The sequence below is a fragment of the Bombus bifarius genome, unplaced genomic scaffold, assembly GCF_011952205.1.
Source record: "Bombus bifarius isolate JDL3187 unplaced genomic scaffold, Bbif_JDL3187 scf7180000009523_frag, whole genome shotgun sequence".
NCBI lineage: Eukaryota > Metazoa > Arthropoda > Insecta > Hymenoptera > Apidae > Bombus > Bombus bifarius.
In genome coordinates, this window is record NW_022885175.1 from 137 (window position 1) to 22,378 (window position 22,242).

Sequence of the window (22,242 nt, forward strand, 5' to 3'; positions counted from 1 at the left end):
ATCCTCGTTGGCCGTATCCTCGTCTTCTTTGGCCAAAACTTCGTCCGCCGCGACCCCTATTCTACTGCGCTGATACGCACCTCCTTGCTGTTGCGTTCTTCCATTGTTTGCGCCATTGTTTCCGCCTCTATACGTGTTTGTGCAATTCTTTGCCATGTGACCGTACTTTCCACAGCCATAGCACTTTATGTCCTTTTTTTCGGCTGTAAATACATTTGACTTTGTTCTATCACTTTCTTTCTTGCTACGCGTTTCCCACATTATAATTTTATTTTTCAAAAATTCACAAGTCCGATCACTTTCTTTCACTGAGTCGATTAAGTCACCAACATAGCTCAATGATTCTGGTAGTGCTTTCAGCATGTAGTCGAGTTTTTCACGTTCGCTTACATTTGCACCGGCACTCTTTAATTCATTGAAATTTTTTTCAAATTCCGTGAAAAATGAATTTGATTCTTCAAAGTCTTTCAACCTCATCATGTCTAGTCTACTTCTTATACAAATTTGCACTGCTGTTGATTCCTTCATATACATCTCATCAAACTTTTGCATTATTTTTAAAGCAGTGTCTTGATCACCAACAAATTCTAATTGCTCATTCGTTATACCTCTATAGATGTAGTTCATCGCCCATTGATTCTTTTCATTCCACTTATCTTGCGCATCCGTGTCCATTTTCTCTCGTGTAGCCGGTTCATAACATTTTTTACACTTTAGATACATTAATATTCTTTTCTTCCACATTCTGTAATCGCGTCCATCGAATATTTGAACCTTAATTTCGTCGTCCCTTGGCATCTTGATTCGTTTTCTATATTCACACTTTTTTTTTTTCAAAAAATAATTCTCTTTATTATCCAAAATCTTTTTATTTGTTCTACCAATAGCCTTTTTATCTCTTCAGAATTTATTTCCAATTTTTTATTCCTTTTTATAAATCGACTTTTATACATTCACTCCCGGTTACACGTGGTTCCATAACCTTAAATCTCGGCAACCACGATCTTCTACCATGTTGAGAATTGTGGATCTTTGAAGCCGAAATAATGTTATAGGAACATTAAATTTATATTGACAGTTATTACTAAAATAATGATATATTTATTACATGGACGATTCTATATATGTTTATTCGACCAATCGCGGGGAGACGTAATCGCAAGGAGAGACGTCAACGGGGGTCGTAAATCCCCGTTACGATTATAACAATCGACACCACGAATTGATCGATCCCCTGATTTCCGTTGAGATAATAGGGGTGATTGAGGTTGTATAACCCTGTGATTCACAGAATTATAAATTATATGTTTCCAGCACTTAGATTACACTGACGTAGAGAAATAAGTAATTAACAACTTGTCGCACGAAGCTAAGATAGAGATGTGCGTTAGAGCAGGGCTCTTATAATTGGATTCAATGTATTAGTGGACGTAGCACTATGAGATATTTAGGAGAGGAAATGTATGCTCGACAATACCGAGACCGACTCTCGCGTTATGCTTAGACTGCCCCGCTGGGCATTAGCGTATACTTAGTAGTTGACTTTTCCAACGATGTAGAAGAAGTGAAGTTGAGTGACGATGCTGTGTCGGAGGAAAGCTAAGGATGGGTGTGTCTAGCGCGCGGGACCATCGGATTTGTTGGTGCCGATGTTAGTTAAGAGAGTGAGGGAAACAGGTTTCGCTGTTAATTGGTTAACCGAAGGGTCTTAACCGCCCTCGAGAGAAAGTGGTTAGTGGGAGGAAAGTTGCAGCGCACGTGAGAAAACTAACTTTCCCTTGTCCCGCCGTGGTAGACAATAGTCTTTAGAAATTCTTCGGACACAGATGTTTGTTTGTTTTGAAGGACCTTAGCAGGCAAGTGACTCGGGTTTATGACGGGTGCTTAAGGATATTGAGGGTACGCCGTACGGAAAAGCGGACATCTGGTGTCCGTCTGGCCCGCGGTGTGTGACCTGGGCCAGGCAGAGAGGCCCGGCGTAACAATATATATTTATCGATACACACTTGCACGCGTCTCAGCACCTTCTACACCCGACTCTTCATCGACGACTCTTAACCGACTGACTGTTTACATTCCTTTGTTTCGAGACGCTGCGCACACACACATACTTCCACACACTGATATATACATATAAGTATTTCTACTACTTAACTCTGTCCAGCACAGAAAATTACACATATCTCAACAGCCTTATATTTTGATCTATACCCCGTCTTAGCCGCCCATCGAGGATTGATGAGAAAATGCGGCCTAGAATTGGGCCGATCGTAATTGGTCGCCAGTTCTCGACCATATTTCCATCTTTATTAGCCTTTGGTATTAAGGCTGTCCTATTTTCCTTCCATGCGGTCGGAAAATAGGAACTATACCATAATATATTTGTCGGAGATGAAAGAACACCGGAGCCTTTGGAATTTTGGATAATCCCGCAACATTGTAACCTAGAGTCTACTATAGCTGTAATTGAACAATTGTAGTTATTCAATCCGATTGTAATTGTTCGAGAGTTGTGATAATGAGCTTGGGCTCGAGGCGACAGTCAGTCGCCGAACGTAGCCGCGGTCACAGGATGAACGCTTTCTCTAACAAAGGCATGGAATAATTCTATAGCTCTCCTTAAGAAGGAAATAGTTGTAACACTCGACAGTAAACATTCCAATGGTCCCTGTCCCGTAGCTCGCCACACGCAGACCCTGTTCTTCGAGTAAGATGATCGAGTAAGATCGATCGTATATATATATGTAACTATGCACTAAATTTGAAACGTATGCGATGTATTGAAAGTTTTAAAAGTTTCTTTCAAGTTTCAGATATTTAATCTAAATTAGAGATATATTAGTAAAACATGAAATGAAATATATATATTTACATTATAATTTTTAAACATATTCGTATTTTTAAACATCATTAAGTAAATTTCTAAATAATTAAGAATATACTGCTTCTTATTAAATAGGTACGAAATGTTTTTATTAGCGAGAAGCTATTAAAAGTGATGGTTGACAAATTGTATCGATATACCACAAGTTGACGAAGTATACCAGTAATAATTTAACAAAGCAAATTCTTCACTGCGATCTTCGAGAGAAATTCCTTGGAATTGGAATTGTTGTAACGAACGCAGCTGCATTTATAACATGCGACATAAGTAAACTCTTTTATATACTAAGCTATTTGATTAATGCTAAGTATGTAAGAAATCTAAAAAGCTTTTAAAATCGTATATTTATCATTGTACTATTGATTTTCCTACCATTTCGAAATGTACAACTTTGAGAGTAATTACTATATCTTCGTTCTTAAATAATGGAGCAGCTAGCGAAAAAAATGAAGGAAAGGCGGAGAAACGATGCAGAATATTCATAACGTGCACGTGATTCATCTGCATGTTTCAGTTTTGTTGTATATTTCACAATCGAACATTTTCTTTTCTCTTCTATCGTACTCTTGTATCTTGTGACGTGACTGTTTCTCGTGGGAGATAAGAGCAAGACGAAATGCGGTTTCTAGCATTTCGCAAACAAAAAACTGTTCGCTTTTCTTCTGTTTTCTTGTTTTTAAATAGAGATGAAAGATAAAAAGACATATCTACAGAATTTATTCTATTTCCATTACACTATTTTCATCTAAATCAATTGGCTTGCTGAATAAATTCTTCTTGTTTACAGGCATAGCTAATAGAGATTTGGATAGTCTAATATGGCTTATTTTCATTCTTTTTCTTAGCTCTAATACTTTCTTTAAATCTTTCTCGTCAAACCTTATAAATTTAAAATTATTCGCACACTGTAATTCATTATTCCAATTCAATAACATTTCACACTGAGTTGCATTTAAAATATCAGAAATTTCTGAAAAATAAAGGAGGGTTTGTACATCAGGATATATTGAAAATAAATTTGGCTGTAATTCTTTACCTATTCCACGTGTATGATATTCTCCTAGTTCTTTCTACTCTAATTATATGTTCCCTCCTAGCATGCTGTCTACTCCTGTTGCTACCTATAGACCTTTTAATAGTAATTTCTTCCATTTCTTCATCATTTCTTGCTACATACATTTGGATCAAATATAGAACTATAACTAATCACATCTTTAATTTACAATCTCTGTATCATCATGTGTATACATTTTTATTTTACCTCCGTTTCTAACAAACTTGCAGTTATCTCTGGAGTATAGGGACACACGCCTGGAATCATATTGTTTCTGATCCACGATATTTTCTCTCCTATTGAATTCTGTTTTATCAAGCAGGACATTTCTGCCTTCTGTCTATTTGATATTCTGAAACAAAACACATTGTCCATTTCCTTCTTTATTACACAAAAGTATTATATAATCATATAAAATAAATGAAATGTACATAACAAAATCACATAATTTAATAGTAATTGTATTTACTTTTTGGCTTTTTTCGTAATAGCGATAGACTTTCTGCTATTTGGATGTATCATTTTCTTTGGCTTCAGGAATTCTTTTCTCATTGCAGTGGCCTATAAAAGACAACAAAATAAATTAGTTAAAATATTACCATGGCTATGAATTATTTCGATTATCCTAATCATCAAAACTCCAACTCAGGCTATCCGTTTACTCAATGTATAATCATGCACAGGCGAATCGTCGACAGTATCACACGCTTAGAAGCACTAATAGAGTAGACAAAACATCCTACATGCCACAGCTATCGAAAAAATAACCAGATAGCAACGGATAGGCGCCTCTGATATACACCCGACGATAACCGCTTCAGAGGGACTAAAACCTCAGTACAAGAAGTCTCCCAAATCAGCGTTCTATACCTCTTTGTTATAACACTCTGAACCATCACTCTGTTGGATTCATACAATAAATTTTACCACTATATCTAAAGTTTAATTCTTTAACTTATTTGTGAAACGTTCGAACTGCGACTCGAGGAGATCACCGGTGATTTGTCAATTTCGTGATTTGTTGTGTCTCGTATATGATAACAGCAACGACGGCGACGCCTATCGATAGTAAAAGTAATATCGAAGTATACCTTTCTACCATGACATTTCCGGGCTAACAAACTTCAAAATTGGTTTCTTTTGTTTCAAGATATTTTTAGCTATTTTTTTAAATCTTATAATGATAACCTATTTTAAAATGTGCAATGTTTGATAAATGTACATTAGTAAAATTTCATACGAAGAAAGTTTTTGGGAATCCGTATTATATCCAGCGAGCAGAAAACGAAGACTTGACGGAAGTTGACAACAATGGAGATAAAAGTCTTTATCGTAATATTGTTTTTATTGATTTTAACGTCAGATGGAACGGGTTTCGACAGAAAACGATCCACCAAATTTCAAAGAGGTAACGAGCAAACTTCAAGTAAAAACGAGCAGAAGTCAACACCCGATTATTATTATTACTGCGACTCAACAGAGTTTGGAGTAGTATTATACAAAAGATTCCGTATTCGCCGTGCGACATGATAGAAATTGATTTCTCTTCCGCTTGTATCAGATGCGGGATGTTGGTTGATCCTTTTTCATCGGTCTCGATTATCCTATTTCTCTTTATTCGCCTATTTTTTAAACACAAATATAGATTTTTTACGATTATTTATATTGTTCATGACATCATTTGACGAATTCTTCGAGAACTTCGCAAGGGAACCAAGACATAAATGATATTTAAAATGTTTATAGCAGTTCTGAAGTAAAGAGAAGCGATATTAGTTTGAAATGATGGATCATTTCAATGACTTTATTATTTATTGCCTTAATAGCTATCTACATATTATTTTAGTTGCGTTTTTCTTTTGGATCGGAAATGACTATCCTGTGTTTCGTCAATAATTTGTCTTGCTTCTCTTGGTGCATTTCTAAAAGTAGTATTGACATAAATGAATTTTTTACTGCAAGAGTCAACATCACTTTTTTTCGACTTCTCTTTTAGGTTACAAGAGTACAAAGCTATATATAGGCCAAAACATGTATGTATTTTTCGATAAAAGATAAATTTTTATTCAAAACCTACGAGACTGCACGCAGATATTTCAAATTGCAGCGAATATTATCACGAATACTTCGGGTTAAACATGTTATATCTTTTAACATTTTCGGAGACGCGTAAACATCTGCAAGCTATTTATCACTTTATTCGATTGCATATTGTAGCGGCATATGAGTCATAGGACGATGCGAATCGAGAGTAACTCATGTTGTTGTTTTGCCTCGGGGCATTGATACCGTCTCGAGGTACGAAACTTGATAATAAACAAACTCCGGACAGAACAATATCGCCGCTACGCGCAACCGTCAACCGAAGTCGAATTTAAATTCGTTAGAGGGAGATCGTTAGAAGAGTACTGCCGATAGTTTTAAATACATTTGACTACACCAAATATCAACTCGTCTCATCACTATATACACCAACGCGTTTAATCAACCTCCACATAATCGAGAAATGATTTCAAATTTGACCCACGTTTCTATCGACTTCGCTTTCTTCTTTATTTTGGAAGAAATGCACATTCACTATTTATCAGCTAAGCGAACTCGAAACGAATGAAAATTCCCAACCACCACGTAGACCAAAGCCTATCAGCCTTTTCCGAACCTGTAGGTTACAACGAGATTCTTAATTAATTAATTCGTTTCTTACAGGCTACAGAGTCTGAGAATAAAGAATTTTTTGACCGTTTTGTTACGACCTATGTTAAAACCACATCATAGGAATAAGATAATAATACAGATCGTAATCATTATATATCGGCACATACTATCAATTTGATTGTGCAATTAAATAACATAATATCAAAAGTAATCAAATGTTGGGATACTTTTGCGCGATAGTGTATATGTGTAAAATAATATGATTCTATAAATTCATTCACAATAAATCAAAAACAATGTTGTGTTGCTTATTCTAGTAAACAATCCAACCATTTAACTGTAAGATATTTGGAAAGTTCATGTAACAAGCATACAATATGCCACCCGGAAGGTACCAACTACGTTCCTCTATGAAATTAGTACAAATGTTTCAAGACTTATATATTATTAACATTTCACGCAACGTTTTTATAAGATACGTTAATCCGTAGAAATGACCCGTCGCAGTAAATTTATACGTAGATCAGAGTTAGAAAATAGAAAAGAACGATATTTTCTCTGAGTATACGAAGTTAAAATGGTGTTGGACGCAAATTAATTGGTTGGAAAGAGGCGCCTTGAAGCGTACTAAAAGAGGTAGCTTACCTCGTTGAAATACCATGGAACGAAACCCTGTTGGGCAATGGGCATTCTGCTGTAGCCTGGAATTCCTTTTGCTCCCGTATTCTTCTTCTGTTTTCCGTGGTTTTTGTTACAACACTCGCGACGTTTTCATTCAAACGAACACACAACGCATAAACGGAGAAAAACAAACGTTGAAGGTTGCGTCGCGTCACGCGAATCACTGACGCTACACTTATACGTTGGAAACAGGAACGAAACCGACGCAGGTGCAACACGGGGCCCGTGAAATGTAAACTATCGAACTACGTATAATAGCACACGAAAGTATTTCTATTGTTTGTATATATATATATGTAGTATCGTGGACGAAAGGCCTGGGCAATATCGGACGAACTATGAACAGTGTCGCGAGAGCCGAGGCGCCGTCGGGCCCATCAATGTGTCATCGGTCTTTTCAAGTGCATAGTTTCGTGGAAAAGACCTACGTGACCCTGGCCACGAGCGTCTGCAGAACACGTGTGCGGTGGGCCTAGGAAAAGGGCAATGGAATGCGACAACGGTCAGTCGAGAAACAGAGCACGAGTCGGGAAACAGAGTGCGAGTCGAGAAGCCGAGTGCGAGTCGAGCGGAGACGGAGGTTGCGAGTGGCGTTGCCGAGAGAGTGTGGATTGCGCTGTGTTCTGTACGTTTGGTATGAATAGTTCAAGTTAAGCCACAATCGTCTTATCTGTCTGATTAACATCTCTATTGTCCACTTTTGTAAACATATTACATCACGATATTACATATTTTTGGGGGCTCAGCCGGGATTGGACAAGACAGAAAACGAAACGGTTTAACGGAGCTATTGGAGCTAATTGTGAATTTACCGGTACGCGGTGCGGTAAAAGACGATATCGTTGACTGTTTAAGTTTGTGTTGTGTGAAAAATGGCCAACGTCGGGGACGAACGATTGTCGGGTGAAGAGGGTTCGACGCTGGAGGAGCTGAGGAATAAGCTCGCGCGAATGAACCTCCCTATAACGGGTGCGAGGTCAGTGCTGATTGCAAGGCTGAATCGGGCGTGTAGGGCTGGACAATCGTATCGTAAGGGATCGACGGGCGGTGAAGAGCTAACCGGTCAACGAGATTTAGAAAATGTACAGAGAGCTGAGCGTGATTGCAACGAAGGTGAGGATGTTGAGAAAATGAATACGAAGGAGTTGAAGGAGCGCCTCGCTAGTTTGGGTTTAAAAACGACGGGAAGAAAAGTAGAGTTACGCGCACGGCTACGAGCGGCCATGGATGGTAACGACATATCGTCGGAAGAAGAAAGCGACGACGAAAGTGAGGATGAAGATGACAAGAAAAACGCAAGAGGATACAAGAGAGATACGCGAAGGGTGCATCAGGACCGTGACGAATGTTGTCGAAGGGCATGTGTTGGTTCGACACTGAGTTTTAGAGACGTCGAAGATGCATTAGAGTCGTTTAGTGGCAACAGAGGTGAAAATGTCGAACGATGGTTCGAGTCGTTCGAGGAAGTCGCTGATACGTGCATGTGGTCGGATGGGCAGAAGGCAGTCTACGCGAGGAAGCTGCTGAAGGGATCAGCGAAAATATTTGCGAGCTTCGAGTGTCACGCCAGGACTTGGCATGAGTTGAAGAGGGGGCTAGTGAAAGAATTTTCGAGGAAAGTCAACAGTAGGCAAGTTCATCAGAAACTTGAAGAAACAAAAAAGGAGAGTGATGAAGCATGTTTGGCTTACATGTACCGCATGCTCGAGATAGCCAGCCATGTGGACATGGAGGAGGAAGCAAAGGTGGAATACATAGTGGATGGAATAATAGACGACGAGAACAATAAGGCTGTATTGTACGGCGCTACGTCAATCAAAGAGTTGAGGAAGAGGTTAGTAATGTACGAAGAGCGGAAGAGTCGCAGAGCAAAGTCGATTGTGAAGTCGGCTAAAACCCAGAAGAACGGGAAGCCCAGTCAATCTGTAGATGCAATGAAGAAAAGAAGATGCTTCATTTGCGGTAGTGAGGATCATCTAAGTGTTAAGTGTCCGGAGAGGGGAGAAGGTGTTAGGTGTTTCAAGTGCAGCGGATTTGGACATATTGCAGCGAGGTGTACGGCACAACCGAAAGAGACTTGCGTAGTGTCAAGATCCGAAAAGGGGAAGTATGTGAAGGAAGTGGCGATAGATGATTGTAGGTTTGTGGCATTAGTGGATACAGGTAGTAACCTTACGTTCATACGAGCGAATGAGTATGCGAGGTTAGGATCACCACCTCTGGGAAACTGCAAACTTAGGTTCGATGGTTTTGGTTCTGTTGGCAATAGTACCTGGGGCGAGTTCACAAGGGTAATGACGGTCGACGGGTGCGACTTTACTGTCACTCTGCATGTTGTCTCGAATAAGGTAATGACAAGACACAGTCTACTCTTAGGTACCGACTTTTTAGACCAGGTAGAGTTGCGAGTCAAACGGGGCGAGGTGACATTTTTACGACTCGACGATCAGACCGACGATCACGAGGACGCGCCGGATGTACTGAGGGTAAACGCGATAGAACAATCCGACGAGATCGACTTGTCACATGTACGAGAATCTCATTACCGTGAAGCCATTCGGGATATTATTAAAGGGTATAGACCGGAGAAGAAGCGAGACGTCGGAATAACCGCAAAAGTAGTTTTGGAAAGCGACAAGCCGGTAGCGCGAAGACCGCGAAGACTGACGCCGTCGGAAAGAAAGGAAGAAGATGATTTGATGGAAGTGTGGACAAACGAGGGTGTCATCAAATCGTCAGACTCGGAGTATGCGAGTCCGATAGGTGTAGTTAGAAAGAAAGATTTGTGTGTGCGTGTGGCTAGATGGGCCTTGTTACTAGGCGAGATTAAGTATCAGGTGTGTCATCGGCCGGGGAAAAGTATGCAGCATGTAGATGCTCCGAGTAGGAACCCCCTGCCGAGCACTATGTATGTAACTGAGAGTGAAGACGGGCTGATTGCACGGTTGAGAAGGGCACAGAACAAGGACACTGAAGTCCGTAGGATTTGGGACGCCGCAACGTGCAGTCAGGCCGATGGGCAGGTAGTAAGAAACAATATCTTGTATAAGGAGTGTGAGGACGATGTGCTAATAGTAGTATCGAAGGCGATGCGGGCTCAGGTAGTCAGGCAAGCGCACGAGCGTGGGCATTTCGAGGTTACCAAAACAGAAGCTATGGTCAAGAAGGACTTCTGGTTCAAGGGGTTGCGCGAGAAGGGCGAACACATGGTATCCAACTGTCTTGACTGTAGCCTAACCGAACGAAACATAGGTAAGCTAGAAGGGAACCTGCGAAATTACAAGAAAAGAAGAAAGCGTGCGAAGCAGTACCTGAGGAAGGACCCGTGCACACCTCGATTTTATGAAACCTTGGGTCCTAAATGCCGAAAGTGACGCATCTGATGACAGCGAGATAGAAGGCAACATCTGAGGGCAGATGTTATTGCAGGATGGCCGAATGTAGTATCGTGGACGAAAGGCCTGGGCAATATCGGACGAACTATGAACAGTGTCGCGAGAGCCGAGGCGCCGTCGGGCCCATCAATGTGTCATCGGTCTTTTCAAGTGCATAGTTTCGTGGAAAAGACCTACGTGACCCTGGCCACGAGCGTCTGCAGAACACGTGTGCGGTGGGCCTAGGAAAAGGGCAATGGAATGCGACAACGGTCAGTCGAGAAACAGAGCGCGAGTCGAGAAACGAGCGCGAGTCGGGAAACAGAGTGCGAGTCGAGAAGCCGAGTGCGAGTCGAGCGGAGACGGAGGTTGCGAGTGGCGTTGCCGAGAGAGTGTGGATTGCGCTGTGTTCTGTACGTTTGGTATGAATAGTTCAAGTTAAGCCACAATCGTCTTATCTGTCTGATTAACATCTCTATTGTCCACTTTTGTAAACATATTACATCACGATATTACATATATGTGTGTGTGTGTGTGTATTCATATATATATTATAAATTGGTTATATATATATATATATATATATATATATATATATATATATATATAATCTTATACATATATATATATATATATATATATGTATATATGTATATATGTATATATATATATATATATATATATATATATATATATATGTATAAGATTTATAAAATGAATGCTCGGTAAAATGTCTGTGATAAATAATTCCAATTAAAATGGAAAAATTTTTAATTGCATTGCTTCGACTATACATATACATATACTTAATGTGACTTACTTTGTATGAGAAAAATTCTGTTTGTCAATTCGATATCGAGAGCTGATAATGCTAACATACGATGAAACGATAACAGAAGAATCCGAATATTCAGAATTTTTCACGATATATGTTAAATAATATTATGAAATAAATTAAATAATTACCCCGCATTGCTTCCAGCGTACGTGCTCACGATTCTCGGCGAAACCGAATATGGCAGCAGGAAATCAACCAATCACAACTTCGGAAGAAAGTAAAGCGCGGGAAGAAATCGCGGCATCCAGCTTCCTGCGAATCTATTCTCGATCTCGATGTAAGCAGTAATCTTTCGATAATCGTTTTGCAAAATGGCGTGCCTTAAACGAAGTGTATAGTAAAATTCGTATTTGAGAGACGCATAAATAAACGATATCAGGCTATTTCCCGCGAGAAATTCACGTTCGGTTGCAACATAACATGTCACGTATGTATTTTCGTCGAAAACTGATTTCGAGGGACGTGTATATGTACGTATCAAGTTACTTGGCGAAAGTTCAACGACAGCCTGTGACTTTAAAACAGTAAGTATGTAAGCCTATGTTTGTTGTCCGAGAATTGGAAGAATCTGTCATGTTTTGTTTACGTCGGCTGTAATGGAGTGGTGTTTTTGTCTTGTGGTAACTGAACGTCTCAAACAACAAACTCGAGATTTCAATCGATCTTCGAAAAGAAGTCATACCCATTGGCCTTGGGTGAGTTGTGATTTCATTAACTTTTTAATTCATAATTGATAATATAAGGTTATTGTAAGACCGATGAAAATATGGATAGCAACCAATTGCAATTGAATATCTGGCCTGTCTTGCACTATTGAAATTTTGCAAGTCACTAAAGTTACCAGCATTAATATGTTCCCTTGCACAAGTTTGACGATAAAACAAATGAAATTTTACTAATTGCAAGTTATTTGATTATTCTATTTAACGAAAAATTATAAAATCATAAAATAGAATTCTATATAACCTGTAAATCGTAACTTGTCAATCTACTAGTACATATATTATAAATTGGTAAACTTTTGTGTGTGGGGGAGGGGGTGCTAGATGTAACACTGATGCGACATTTTGAAAAAATATTTAATTATAATCATGAAAGGCGTTATTGAAATATTGAATTTTTATTAATGTTCCTTGCAACTTCGAGTTTGCGTACTATATTTAAAATGTACATAAGATATAAAGTATATTGACAAGTAACAGTCACAAAATTGTTTCAAATGAGGATAATCATCCTAATATCAACTTATCAATTGTGATCTGATAAACAAGAATTCAAAATACAGTTAAACTGTGTTCTACATACAATAATCTTTTTCAGATGAGATTTAAATATATGAACATATTGTGATATATTGTCCATAATAACATGAATAATATAAAGTTTCGTATTACATATACTCTATTTTTTAATATATTCTGCATATCTCATTTTATGGCAACAGACAAGCAAACTATATTCCCATTATAAGCTTCGCTCTAATTTCGCATCGTTTCACCTGAATATATCGTGAAATTTCATCCCGTCAAAATTTTGCGTTAATCTTTTTTATCTTAAAGGATTAAAGACAGTTGCAAAACGCCACGGTGTTTCGGAGTTTGTTTAAATTTCCGCCAAATGAAAAAGAAGTTTCGCGAAAAATGGTAGTTACTAACGGCACGTCTGGTTACAATTTTCGTTTACAATACTTTTGGCGAGTAAATATGACGTACTGGGTCGATACTAAGTAGTCGGTTGTCCCTGAAATTTGAACTGTTGAGAACGAGGTAATAACAGGGCAACTGGTTTGTTGCTGTGTAACGTATACACGTTTCTGAATAGTTTTCTACTTTAAATGAAATTAACTGCTACCCGACGGAGTTTCGACGTAGCGATAAACACGCCACTGAAAAAAGCGACGAATGGGAATGGAAAATACGTAAAGATTTTTTTGACAAAATAAAGAATCATTTTGTCAGATTTCAAGAAGAGTTTGGGTAAATTCAATTTATGCTCTTTGCTACTTGACTTATGTTTATAACACTAAAAGTTATCTTTACCAGCAGCGAAGTGATTTAGTTTCATCCGTAGTTCGGTTGCTTCCAATTTTTTCATTTTCACATTGTGTAAATTTCGACCAATTGCGGGGAGACGTAATCGCGAGGAGAGACGTCAACGGGGGTCGTAATCCCCGTTACGATTATAGCAATCGACACCACGAATTGATCGATCCCCTGATTTCCGTTGAGATAATAGGGGTGATTGAGTTTGTATAGCACTGTGATTCACAGAATTATAAATTATATATTTCCAACACTTAGTTTACACTGACGTAGAGAAATAAATAGTTAACAACTTGTCGCACGAAGATGCGATAGATATGTACGCTAGAGCAGGGCTCTTATAATGGAAATTAATGTATTAATGGACTTAGCACTATAATATATTTAGGAGAGAAGATGTGTGTTCGACAACACCGAGAACCGACAAAAGATTTGCGTGAAGTATGCGACTCTCGCGCTATGTGTAGACTGCCGCGTTAGGCGTTAGTTTTTAGACTGTCTGTCGCTCTTTTTCTAATACGGAAGAAAAGTTCGGTGTGGGTGTGCCCCTGTGCCTAAAGAACGCGGATTCGTTGTTCCCACTTTCGTTAGGAAAAGTGAGGGCAACGAACCGCGGTGTCGATTGGTCATGACTTGCACTACTGCTCGAAGGGATGAGTAGGGAGTCTCCTACCATCGTGGTGGATAGATGACTGTGTGCGTGAGAAAAACCTAGCTTGTTTTATTACAGGACAAACGGATTGAAGACACATGGCGAAACAATACAGGGAAGTGAAAGTTATGGTGGGTCCTTAGGTTTATTGAGGGTCGAAGTGACGTTACGCAGGTCGGTTGTTGTGCGGTCGCGCGGGTTGGCGTGCAGATGTTTTAGGCGGCGTAACATCCTCCCCCCGTTGCGAGGGCACCGATAAAATTCTGGCTGTGGAGTCAGGTGCGTCGTTGGTGACCTCCTTCGCTCCGTGTGGACGTTCGGCTTCGACTGGATCTGGGTGGATGGGTAAGGGGACCAGTCTTTTGACACCGCGGTCCAGGATGCTTATTGCCGTCTGCACGGTAGCGGTCCGGATGATTCCGTCGGCTCCTGGATGGACCTTGATTACGCGGCCCAAAGGCCACTGCATAGAGGGCACGTTATCCTCCCTGAGGATTACTACGGTGCCTTCACGAATGTTATGTTTGCCCTTGTCCCATTTGTTGCGGCGGGTTAGCTCATTTAGGTATTCTCGATACCATCTGCTCCAGAAGTGCTGCTTAATCTGGTGAATGCGCTGCCAACTGGATAGCCGGCCTGATGGAACTGTCCTGAAATCACGCTCCCGTAAACTGCTTAGTGTGTCACCGATTAGAAAATATCCGGGAGTGAGGACAGGAAGATCTTTCGGATCGGATGAGATGGGAGTCAGTGGGCGTGAATTGAGAATGGCTTCAATTTCGATCACAAGGGTGTTGAGGTGCTCAAAGGTCAGGAGCTCCGTGCCGACCACGCGGATGAGATGGCGTTTGAACGCTTTAACCGCGGCTTCCCATAAGCCGCCAAAATGTGGTGAGTTCGGAGGATTAAAACGCCATTGTATTTGTCGGTCGGCGAGAAAATTCTGTACCCTATCCTGGTGGTCGTCGGACTGCAATAGGGTCCGGAGTTCTTGCAGCTCCCGATTAGCCCCGACGAAATTGGTGCCGTTGTCGGTGAGGATCGTTGCGCAGTATCCTCGCCGCGAGATGAAACGGCGTAGCGCGGCCAAGAAGGCGTCGGTGGTTAGGTCGCTGACTAACTCTATGTGGACCGCCTTTGTCGCCAGACAAACGAATATGGCGGCGTACGTCTTGATTTTACGTCGGTTGCGGTCCCTCCTCTCCTTGATGTAGAATGGGCCGCAGTAGTCGATTCCGACGTTCATGAACGGCCGCGATTCGGTAACACGCGCCTCTGGCAAATCACCCATCAAGTATTCCACTGGTGGAGGGTTGGCTCTGCAGCAGCGGACGCACCTTCTGAGAGTGCGCCATACCTGGCTACGGCCGTCGATCGGCCAATAGCGCAGTCTCACCGCGTATAGTGTAGCTTGTGTCCCTGTGTGATGATTGTTCCGGTGCTCTTGCTCTATAATTAGCTCTGTCACCGGGTATTTCGGTAGGATGATCGGGTGTTTTTGGCTGAAGGGTATGGCGGAGTTGGTTAGTCGTCCTCCTACCCGGAGTAGCCCATCTTCGTCGAAGAAGGGGTTTAATGGCTGTAGTTTCCCTCCAACGTCCTCGCTTCGATTTTTCTGGAGGATCCGAATTTCAGGCGCGAAATGACTGGATTGTAATATTTTTATTAGTCTGTTGTGCGCTGCAGTCAGTTCGTCTGTGGTGAGATGGGCAGATCGGTGTTGCTTATGTCTCCATCGAAGACACCGGGCGACGATTCTTATTAGTCTTGGCCAAGACGAGTAACGATGGAGGAGTGTGTTGTCGTTAATATTCGTCCTGAGACAGATCGTCTTCTTTTGCTCCGGGAGGTCGACTACCGGTGTCGGGCTCCAGACCGGCCAATAGTTTTCGCTTTGCAGGAGCCACCTTGGCCCGTTTTTCCAAATGGACGGACATAGGAATTCCTTGGGCGTGTGGCCTCGGGAGATGAGATCCGCTGGATTATCGTCGGTAGGCACATGACGCCAGTCGGAGATATTGGTCTTGGTCTGTATCTCAGCGACTCGATTCGCCACAAATGTTTTCAAGGTGTGCGGCGAAGACCTGATCCAATGGAGCACGATGGTGGAGTCAGTCCAGTATACTATCCGCGATATTTTGGTCGTCAGGGCCTGTCGTATTGACGAAATCAAGGACGTCAAAAGAAGTGCCCCGCTTAATTCGAGACGTGGTATGGAGAGCGATTTGAGCGGCGCTACCTTCGACCGCGCCGTGAGGAGTCGAGTCCAAATATTGTTCTTTCGGTCCGTTGTCCGCACGTAGACGCACGCCCTATATGCCCTTTCGCTAGCGTCACAGAATCCGTGTAGCTCAATTTTCGTTGCGGATTCTATGATGGTCTTCCGAGGGAACCTTGCCGCATTTAACAACGGCAATTGGGTGTGGTATTTGATCCATTCTGTGTGTACGTCTGTCAGAAGGGATTCGTCCCAATCTACCTTCAATGTCCAGACTTGTTGCAAAATCATTTTTGCTCGAACGATTACCGGCGCGAGCAATCCTAGTGGATCATAGATTTGTGCGATGACTGAGCTGATTGATCGCTTTGTGACTCGGGAAGTGTCACTGTTCGTCTTGACCGAATATAGTATGGCATCGTCGGCTGAATCCCAAAAGACGCCGAGTGTTTTTAACATGGATGACTCACCGAGATGTAATTTCTGGTTGGTGTCTTCCTCAGGTAGCCCTCGTAGCAGACCCCGATCGTTTGATGCCCATTTGCGGATATTTAGACCGGCTAGCTTAAGTAATTTCGTGAGATCATTCCTGACTGATAAGGCTTCGTCCTTTGTATCGGCTCCGGTCAACGCATCGTCGACACAGAAGTCTCGCCGTAGGATCTGCGCTGCTCTCGGAAATCAAGGTCCCTCGTCTTCTGCCAACTGTTTGAGACATCGGATGGCCAGATACGGGGCTGCGGATAGACCGAACGTTACGGTGTTGAATCGGTATGTTTCGATCTCTCCGTTGTCGGCACGCCACAGAATCTTTTGATAAGGACGATCTTCTGGACGTAGGATGAATTGACGGTACATTTTCTCGATGTTGCCGGTAAGGACATATTGAAATGACCGGAATCTCAATAGGATGTTTCTCAGGTCTTCTTGTAATTTCGGGCCCGTATGAAGGGCGTCGTTTAGAGACACTCCCGTGGTACTTGATGCTGAGCCGTCGAACACAACCCGGAGCTTGGTGGTGTCGCTCGATTCCTTAATCACGCCGTGATGTGGTAAATAATATCCGTGGTCGGTGGCGTGATCCGTGTTGATCTTCGTCATGTGACCCAAGTCTAAATATTCTTGAATCACAACACTATACGCGGTTTCATATTGTTTGTCGCGTTGGAATCGACGATGAAGAGAGGCGAGCCTGCTCATTGCAGCGGCCTTCGATGACCCTAGTGAGGAAAGCTTTTCGTTGAATGGAAATGAAACGATGTATCTGCCTTCCTTGGTTCGTCGGACATGGTTTCGGAAATGTTCTTCACATAGTCGTTCAGATTCCGAAAGATGAGTAGTGGCCGGTCCCTCGTCGATCTCCCAAAACCGTGCGAGGTCCTCTTGCAGAGCCGTTGTGGTTGCGTGGAACGTATTTATCGCGGTTTGGGACGTTGGACTCCCCCCGATTACCCAGCCGAACCGTGTTTCTTGTAGACGTAGTTCAGGTTGGCCTGGTTGCGCCAGATTGACCTGCCCGATGCACAGCGACGCAAATGTTAATCCGGTACTAAGTAAGACATCGATCGGGGCTGGGCAATGGAATTGTGGATCGGCTAGTTGAATATTTCTGGGTAATCCCAGACTCGAGGGGTCGATGGGCTCGCTTGGTATGAAGGTCGATATGGTCGGGATAACAAGAAATCTCAATGTTTTCTTATACTTGCCGTCCGTCGACGTGATTGTGGCCGTGGTGTATCGTTTTGCCGTGGTGCTCAAATTGTCGAGGGCTCCGATCTGGATCGCACATCTCCTTTGCTTTATACCGAGGGAATTCGCGAGCTTGTCGGTCATGAAGTTCATGCTCGACCCAGTGTCGAGTAATGCTCGGGCTCGGATTGGTTGTGCCTGTTTGTTCAAAACCTTGATCTGTGCTGTGGCCAACAGATCATGATGCAGAGGGGTGTGGGGAGATGTGTTTGTTAGTCCGATCCCCCTTGCTGTCGTAGTCTCAGACAGTCAGTTTTGCCCCGGTTAGGACTTGGACAAGGAGGTTGGGGTGGTGTTCTTGATCCGGGCTGAGCGTGACTCGTACGAGGCATGCTCTTTCGTACCTCTTGGAGCCGAAGATGTATGTTTCCGTGAAGTGTCGGATGTTCGCCTCGACTTGTGGGACGACCGCGACTTCGATGATCCAGATGGTGATTGTTCGGTGAAGGCTCGCTTGTGTCATGAACGACTGCCCGACGACCGACCGCTCGGTGCGCGACTGCCCGACGACCGACTGCTCAGCGACCAACCGCTTGCCGATCGACCGCTTGACGATCGACCGCTCGAAGATCGACCGCTCGACGACCGTGAGTCTACCTGAGTTTGTTCGCGGTGTAGATAAGTATGGTGTCGGTGACCGCAGATACGACACGAACCCGATGTACACTGTGTCGGCGAATGTCCTCTGCCTAGGCAATTTATACACAACGATGCCTTCTTCACGATCTGAAAACGTTTGGTCGATGATTTGGCCTTGAAGATTTTACAGTGTCTGATCTCGTGAGGTCCGTTGCAGGTCGGACACACCACCGTTCTGCTGGTTGTAGCAAGGGTTCGCCCATGCGGTATGGTTGTTCGCTGACTGTGGTGTTTGTGTGTTGACCCTTTTGATTCCTTCTCTTTAGAGAGGAATTGAGTCCCGTTCGCCCGTGTTTTGAGAAAGTCTATCAGATGCTGAGAGGATGGCACCTGTTGGCGGGGCAGTGTGCGTTGCCATTTACGCAGGCTGGACGAGGGCAATTTCGACGCGATCAATTCGATAATCGCTATATTTGATGTGACGGGCTCTTTTAGGTGTTCGAGCGCCTTTAGATTTACGCTGATGGTTTCCAACAAATCCTCTAGGGCTTCTGGAGTTTCCTTTTTGATTTCCGGATAGTTGCGCATCAAATTCCAATGGCGCATGCAGATTTGGAGGGGGCAGTTGAACTTATCCTTCAGTGTGTCAAGCGCGATGGGATAGTTGGCCTCTGTGAGTTCTAATGACTGGATACTCTGTGCGGCCCGTCCAGTTATAGATGAGCGTAGATGCTGGAACTTTTGGACATTCGTCAAACTTTCGTTACGGTCCACTATGGATGAGAACGTGTCGTAGAAATAGGTCCAGTTCTCGAGGGCACCGTCGAATTGGGGCACGCGGACCTCTGGAACGGTGGTCGGCTCTGGTTTCCGGCATGTCTCGCCTGTTTTTGTTGTCGACGGGGTTGTTGCTGACATTTGCTCAAAGAGACCTAGGAACCGCATGTCAAGCTCCCGATGCTCTTGCGATAACGAAGCTACACGCGCATCTTCCCCCTCATCTAACCCATCTAACTCTTCTTGAACCGCGAGTATCCTCCTCCAAAGTTCATCGAACGAGCTGCGGCAAGATGTTAGGAAGATTCTGTTTGCCTTCCCAGGCGCTTCGTATTCATCGAGTTCGCGCCTTATGGTTGCAAGTCGACCGGCTAGGGTGCCTCGTCTCCGCCGTAACGTGCTGATTGGTTCAGCTTGGGCCATATTTGATTTTAATAATATGAACGATCTTACCTTGATCAAATGGACGTTGATCTGGGATTCGGTTGACAATCGTTACGATGCGGCGTGGGCTCGTGTAGATGCTGAGCGACGGAGGTGCTCCTCTCCGATGGCGGTTCCCTTGATCAGTTGACTAAGTGGTTGGAACTTGGATTTCACGCGACACTGTATAGTCACTGGTCAGTGCACTTTTTGGCGGCACGAAATCCGGCTCGAAGGACCATGTAAATTTCGACCAATTGCGGGGAGACGTAATCGCGAGGAGAGACGTCAACGGGGGTCGTAAATCCCCGTTACGATTATAGCAATCGACACCACGAATTGATCGATCCCCTGATTTCCGTTGAGATAATAGGGGTGATTGAGTTTGTATAGCACTGTGATTCACAGAATTATAAATTATACATTTCCAACACTTAGATTACACTGACGTAGAGAAATAAATAGTTAACAACTTGTCGCACGAAGATGCGATAGATATGTACGCTAGAGCAGGGCTCTTATAATGGAAATTAATGTATTAATGGACTTAGCACTATAATATATTTAGGAGAGAAGATGTGTGTTCGACAACACCGAGAACCGACAAAAGATTTGCGTGAAGTATGCGACTCTCGCGCTATGTGTAGACTGCCGCGTTAGGCGTTAGTTTTTAGACTGTCTGTTGCTCTTTTTCTAATACGGAAGAAAAGTTCGGTGTGGGTGTGCCCCTGTGCTTAAAGAACGCGGATTCGTTGTTCCCACTTTCGTTAGGAAAAGTGAGGGTAACGAACCGTGGTGTCGATTGGTCATGACCTGCACTACTGCTCGAAGGGATGAGTAGGAAGTCTCCTACCATCGTGGTGGATAGATGACTGTGTGCGTGAGAAAAACCTAGCTTGTTTTATTACAGGGCTATTCGGATTTTCCTAATGGGTGCATACCCGCTTTCTCCGTGTTTTAAGTGCGACTAATAAACCCAAGGACCTCTCTAAAAACCGACTGTGTTTCGAGAATATTTTTAAGCTTTAGAAATTCTTCAAGACAAACGGATTGAAGACACATGGCGAAACAATACAGGGAAGTGAAAGTTATGGTGGGTCCTTAGGTTTATTGAGGGTCGAAGTGACGTTACGCAGGTCGGTTGTTGTCCGGTCGCGCGGGCTGGTGTGCAGATGTTTTAGGCGGCGTAACACATTGCGTATTACAATATTGATGTTAAAATATTATTATAGAAAAACATGTTAGCAACTTAATTTTCTATTTGTTCGTTTCTCTGTTTTCCTTATTCTGTTTTTGGATTTGTGGTGGATGATTTAAATAATGACGTGACGAGTTGATACTTGATATTGTCAAATATATTTAAAATTATTCTAAATACAGAATTAATCGCACGGGAGACAAAGATTTTGTAACAAATCCTAGCGGCTGCCATTTGTCGTTCACGCGCTGTTGCCGATACCGGATGCGCTAATGTCACGTAAAATAACAAAATAAAAAAAGAAATTTGAGGTGTAAATAAAAAAAAGAAACTTTATTTTTTTTCTAACAACAATTCACTTTACAATCCACTTCCAAACCCTAGGCGTGACTTTCCAAGACTGAAGCTCTTATGATTTGACTTTCGATCGAATCCGATTACTTTCTTTTGTCATCCCTCAACATCCCCACCATGCATTTGCATTTGCTAGGCGTCCGCGACCGTTGCCACGTGCTGTTTCTTCTAGAACCTTCGGCGGAAGGACCGTTGGGATGTTGATGGTTCATTAGACACTTCAGCGATATTGCCGCCGATTGTCGCCGAGTGCCGCCACATCTTTATCTCCATCGTCAGTCCATCGGATTTGAAGTATGCCGGTCGTGACACTAACATTGTGGCGTCAGAGACGATGCGTTTTGACTCGCGAAAGGCGTTTTCGGTTTGCTTCGACCACTCGATTCGCCGCGAACAGCTCGTACGTATCTTTGTTCGCGGATCCGCGTAGTTTGTTGCACGGGTATACGTTTATATTGACACCGGTGTTCACAAGGAAAGAGATCCTTGGTGCCCTGTCCGTCACGAAAATGCGACGGGATACTAAAGCCATCGCCACATGCCGCGTTTACGGACGGCTGGTCTCGTTTCACTGGGTCCAGTTGCAAGGGGCCCGGCACTTCCTTGCGCGGTCTCGAAAGGTCTCGTGATAATAGCAGAGACCAGACTTCTGCGGTCTGTCCTTCGAACTTGATATCAATCTTGCCTTCCGTATGTAGAATAACGATGTGAGGTGGATAGTGGGTGAAGGTACCCACAAGAAATACTCTTGATGTTCAACAAAA

At 42.8% G+C, this 22,242-nt stretch overlaps 2 protein-coding genes and 1 pseudogene across 2 annotated transcripts; all 3 read right to left on the reverse strand.

The window, feature by feature from the left end:
* Positions 1–3,210: 3,210 nt before the first annotated feature.
* On the reverse strand, positions 3,211–7,439 carry LOC117215325 (annotated as a pseudogene).
* A 6,907-nt stretch (positions 7,440–14,346) lies between these two features.
* LOC117215323 lies at positions 14,347–16,689 on the reverse strand. The gene has a single exon (XM_033461693.1). The coding sequence runs from the start codon at positions 16,687–16,689 to the stop codon at positions 14,347–14,349; it is 2,343 nt and encodes a 780-aa protein (XP_033317584.1).
* A 390-nt stretch (positions 16,690–17,079) lies between these two features.
* Positions 17,080–19,926, reverse strand: LOC117215324. Its single transcript, XM_033461694.1, has 2 exons — positions 18,804–19,926; positions 17,080–18,311 (listed from the first exon to the last, which is right to left on the reverse strand). The coding sequence occupies exons 1-2, from the start codon at positions 19,924–19,926 to the stop codon at positions 17,080–17,082; spliced, it is 2,355 nt and encodes a 784-aa protein (XP_033317585.1).
* Between the last annotated feature and the right edge of the window lie 2,316 nt (positions 19,927–22,242).

What these genes read in the sequence shown, in the direction of transcription:
- LOC117215323 (XM_033461693.1), bottom strand. Translation starts at nt 16,689, where the DNA reads ATGATTTTGCAACAAGTCTGGACATTGAAGGTAGATTGGGACGAATCC.
- LOC117215324 (XM_033461694.1), bottom strand. Translation starts at nt 19,926, where the DNA reads ATGGCCCAAGCTGAACCAATCAGCACGTTACGGCGGAGACGAGGCACC. An exon ending in GCCGACACAGTGTACATCGG is followed by an intron (nt 18,312 to 18,803) that starts GTTCGTGTCGTA and finishes TGTTGGCCACAG; the next exon opens with CACAGATCAAGGTTTTGAAC.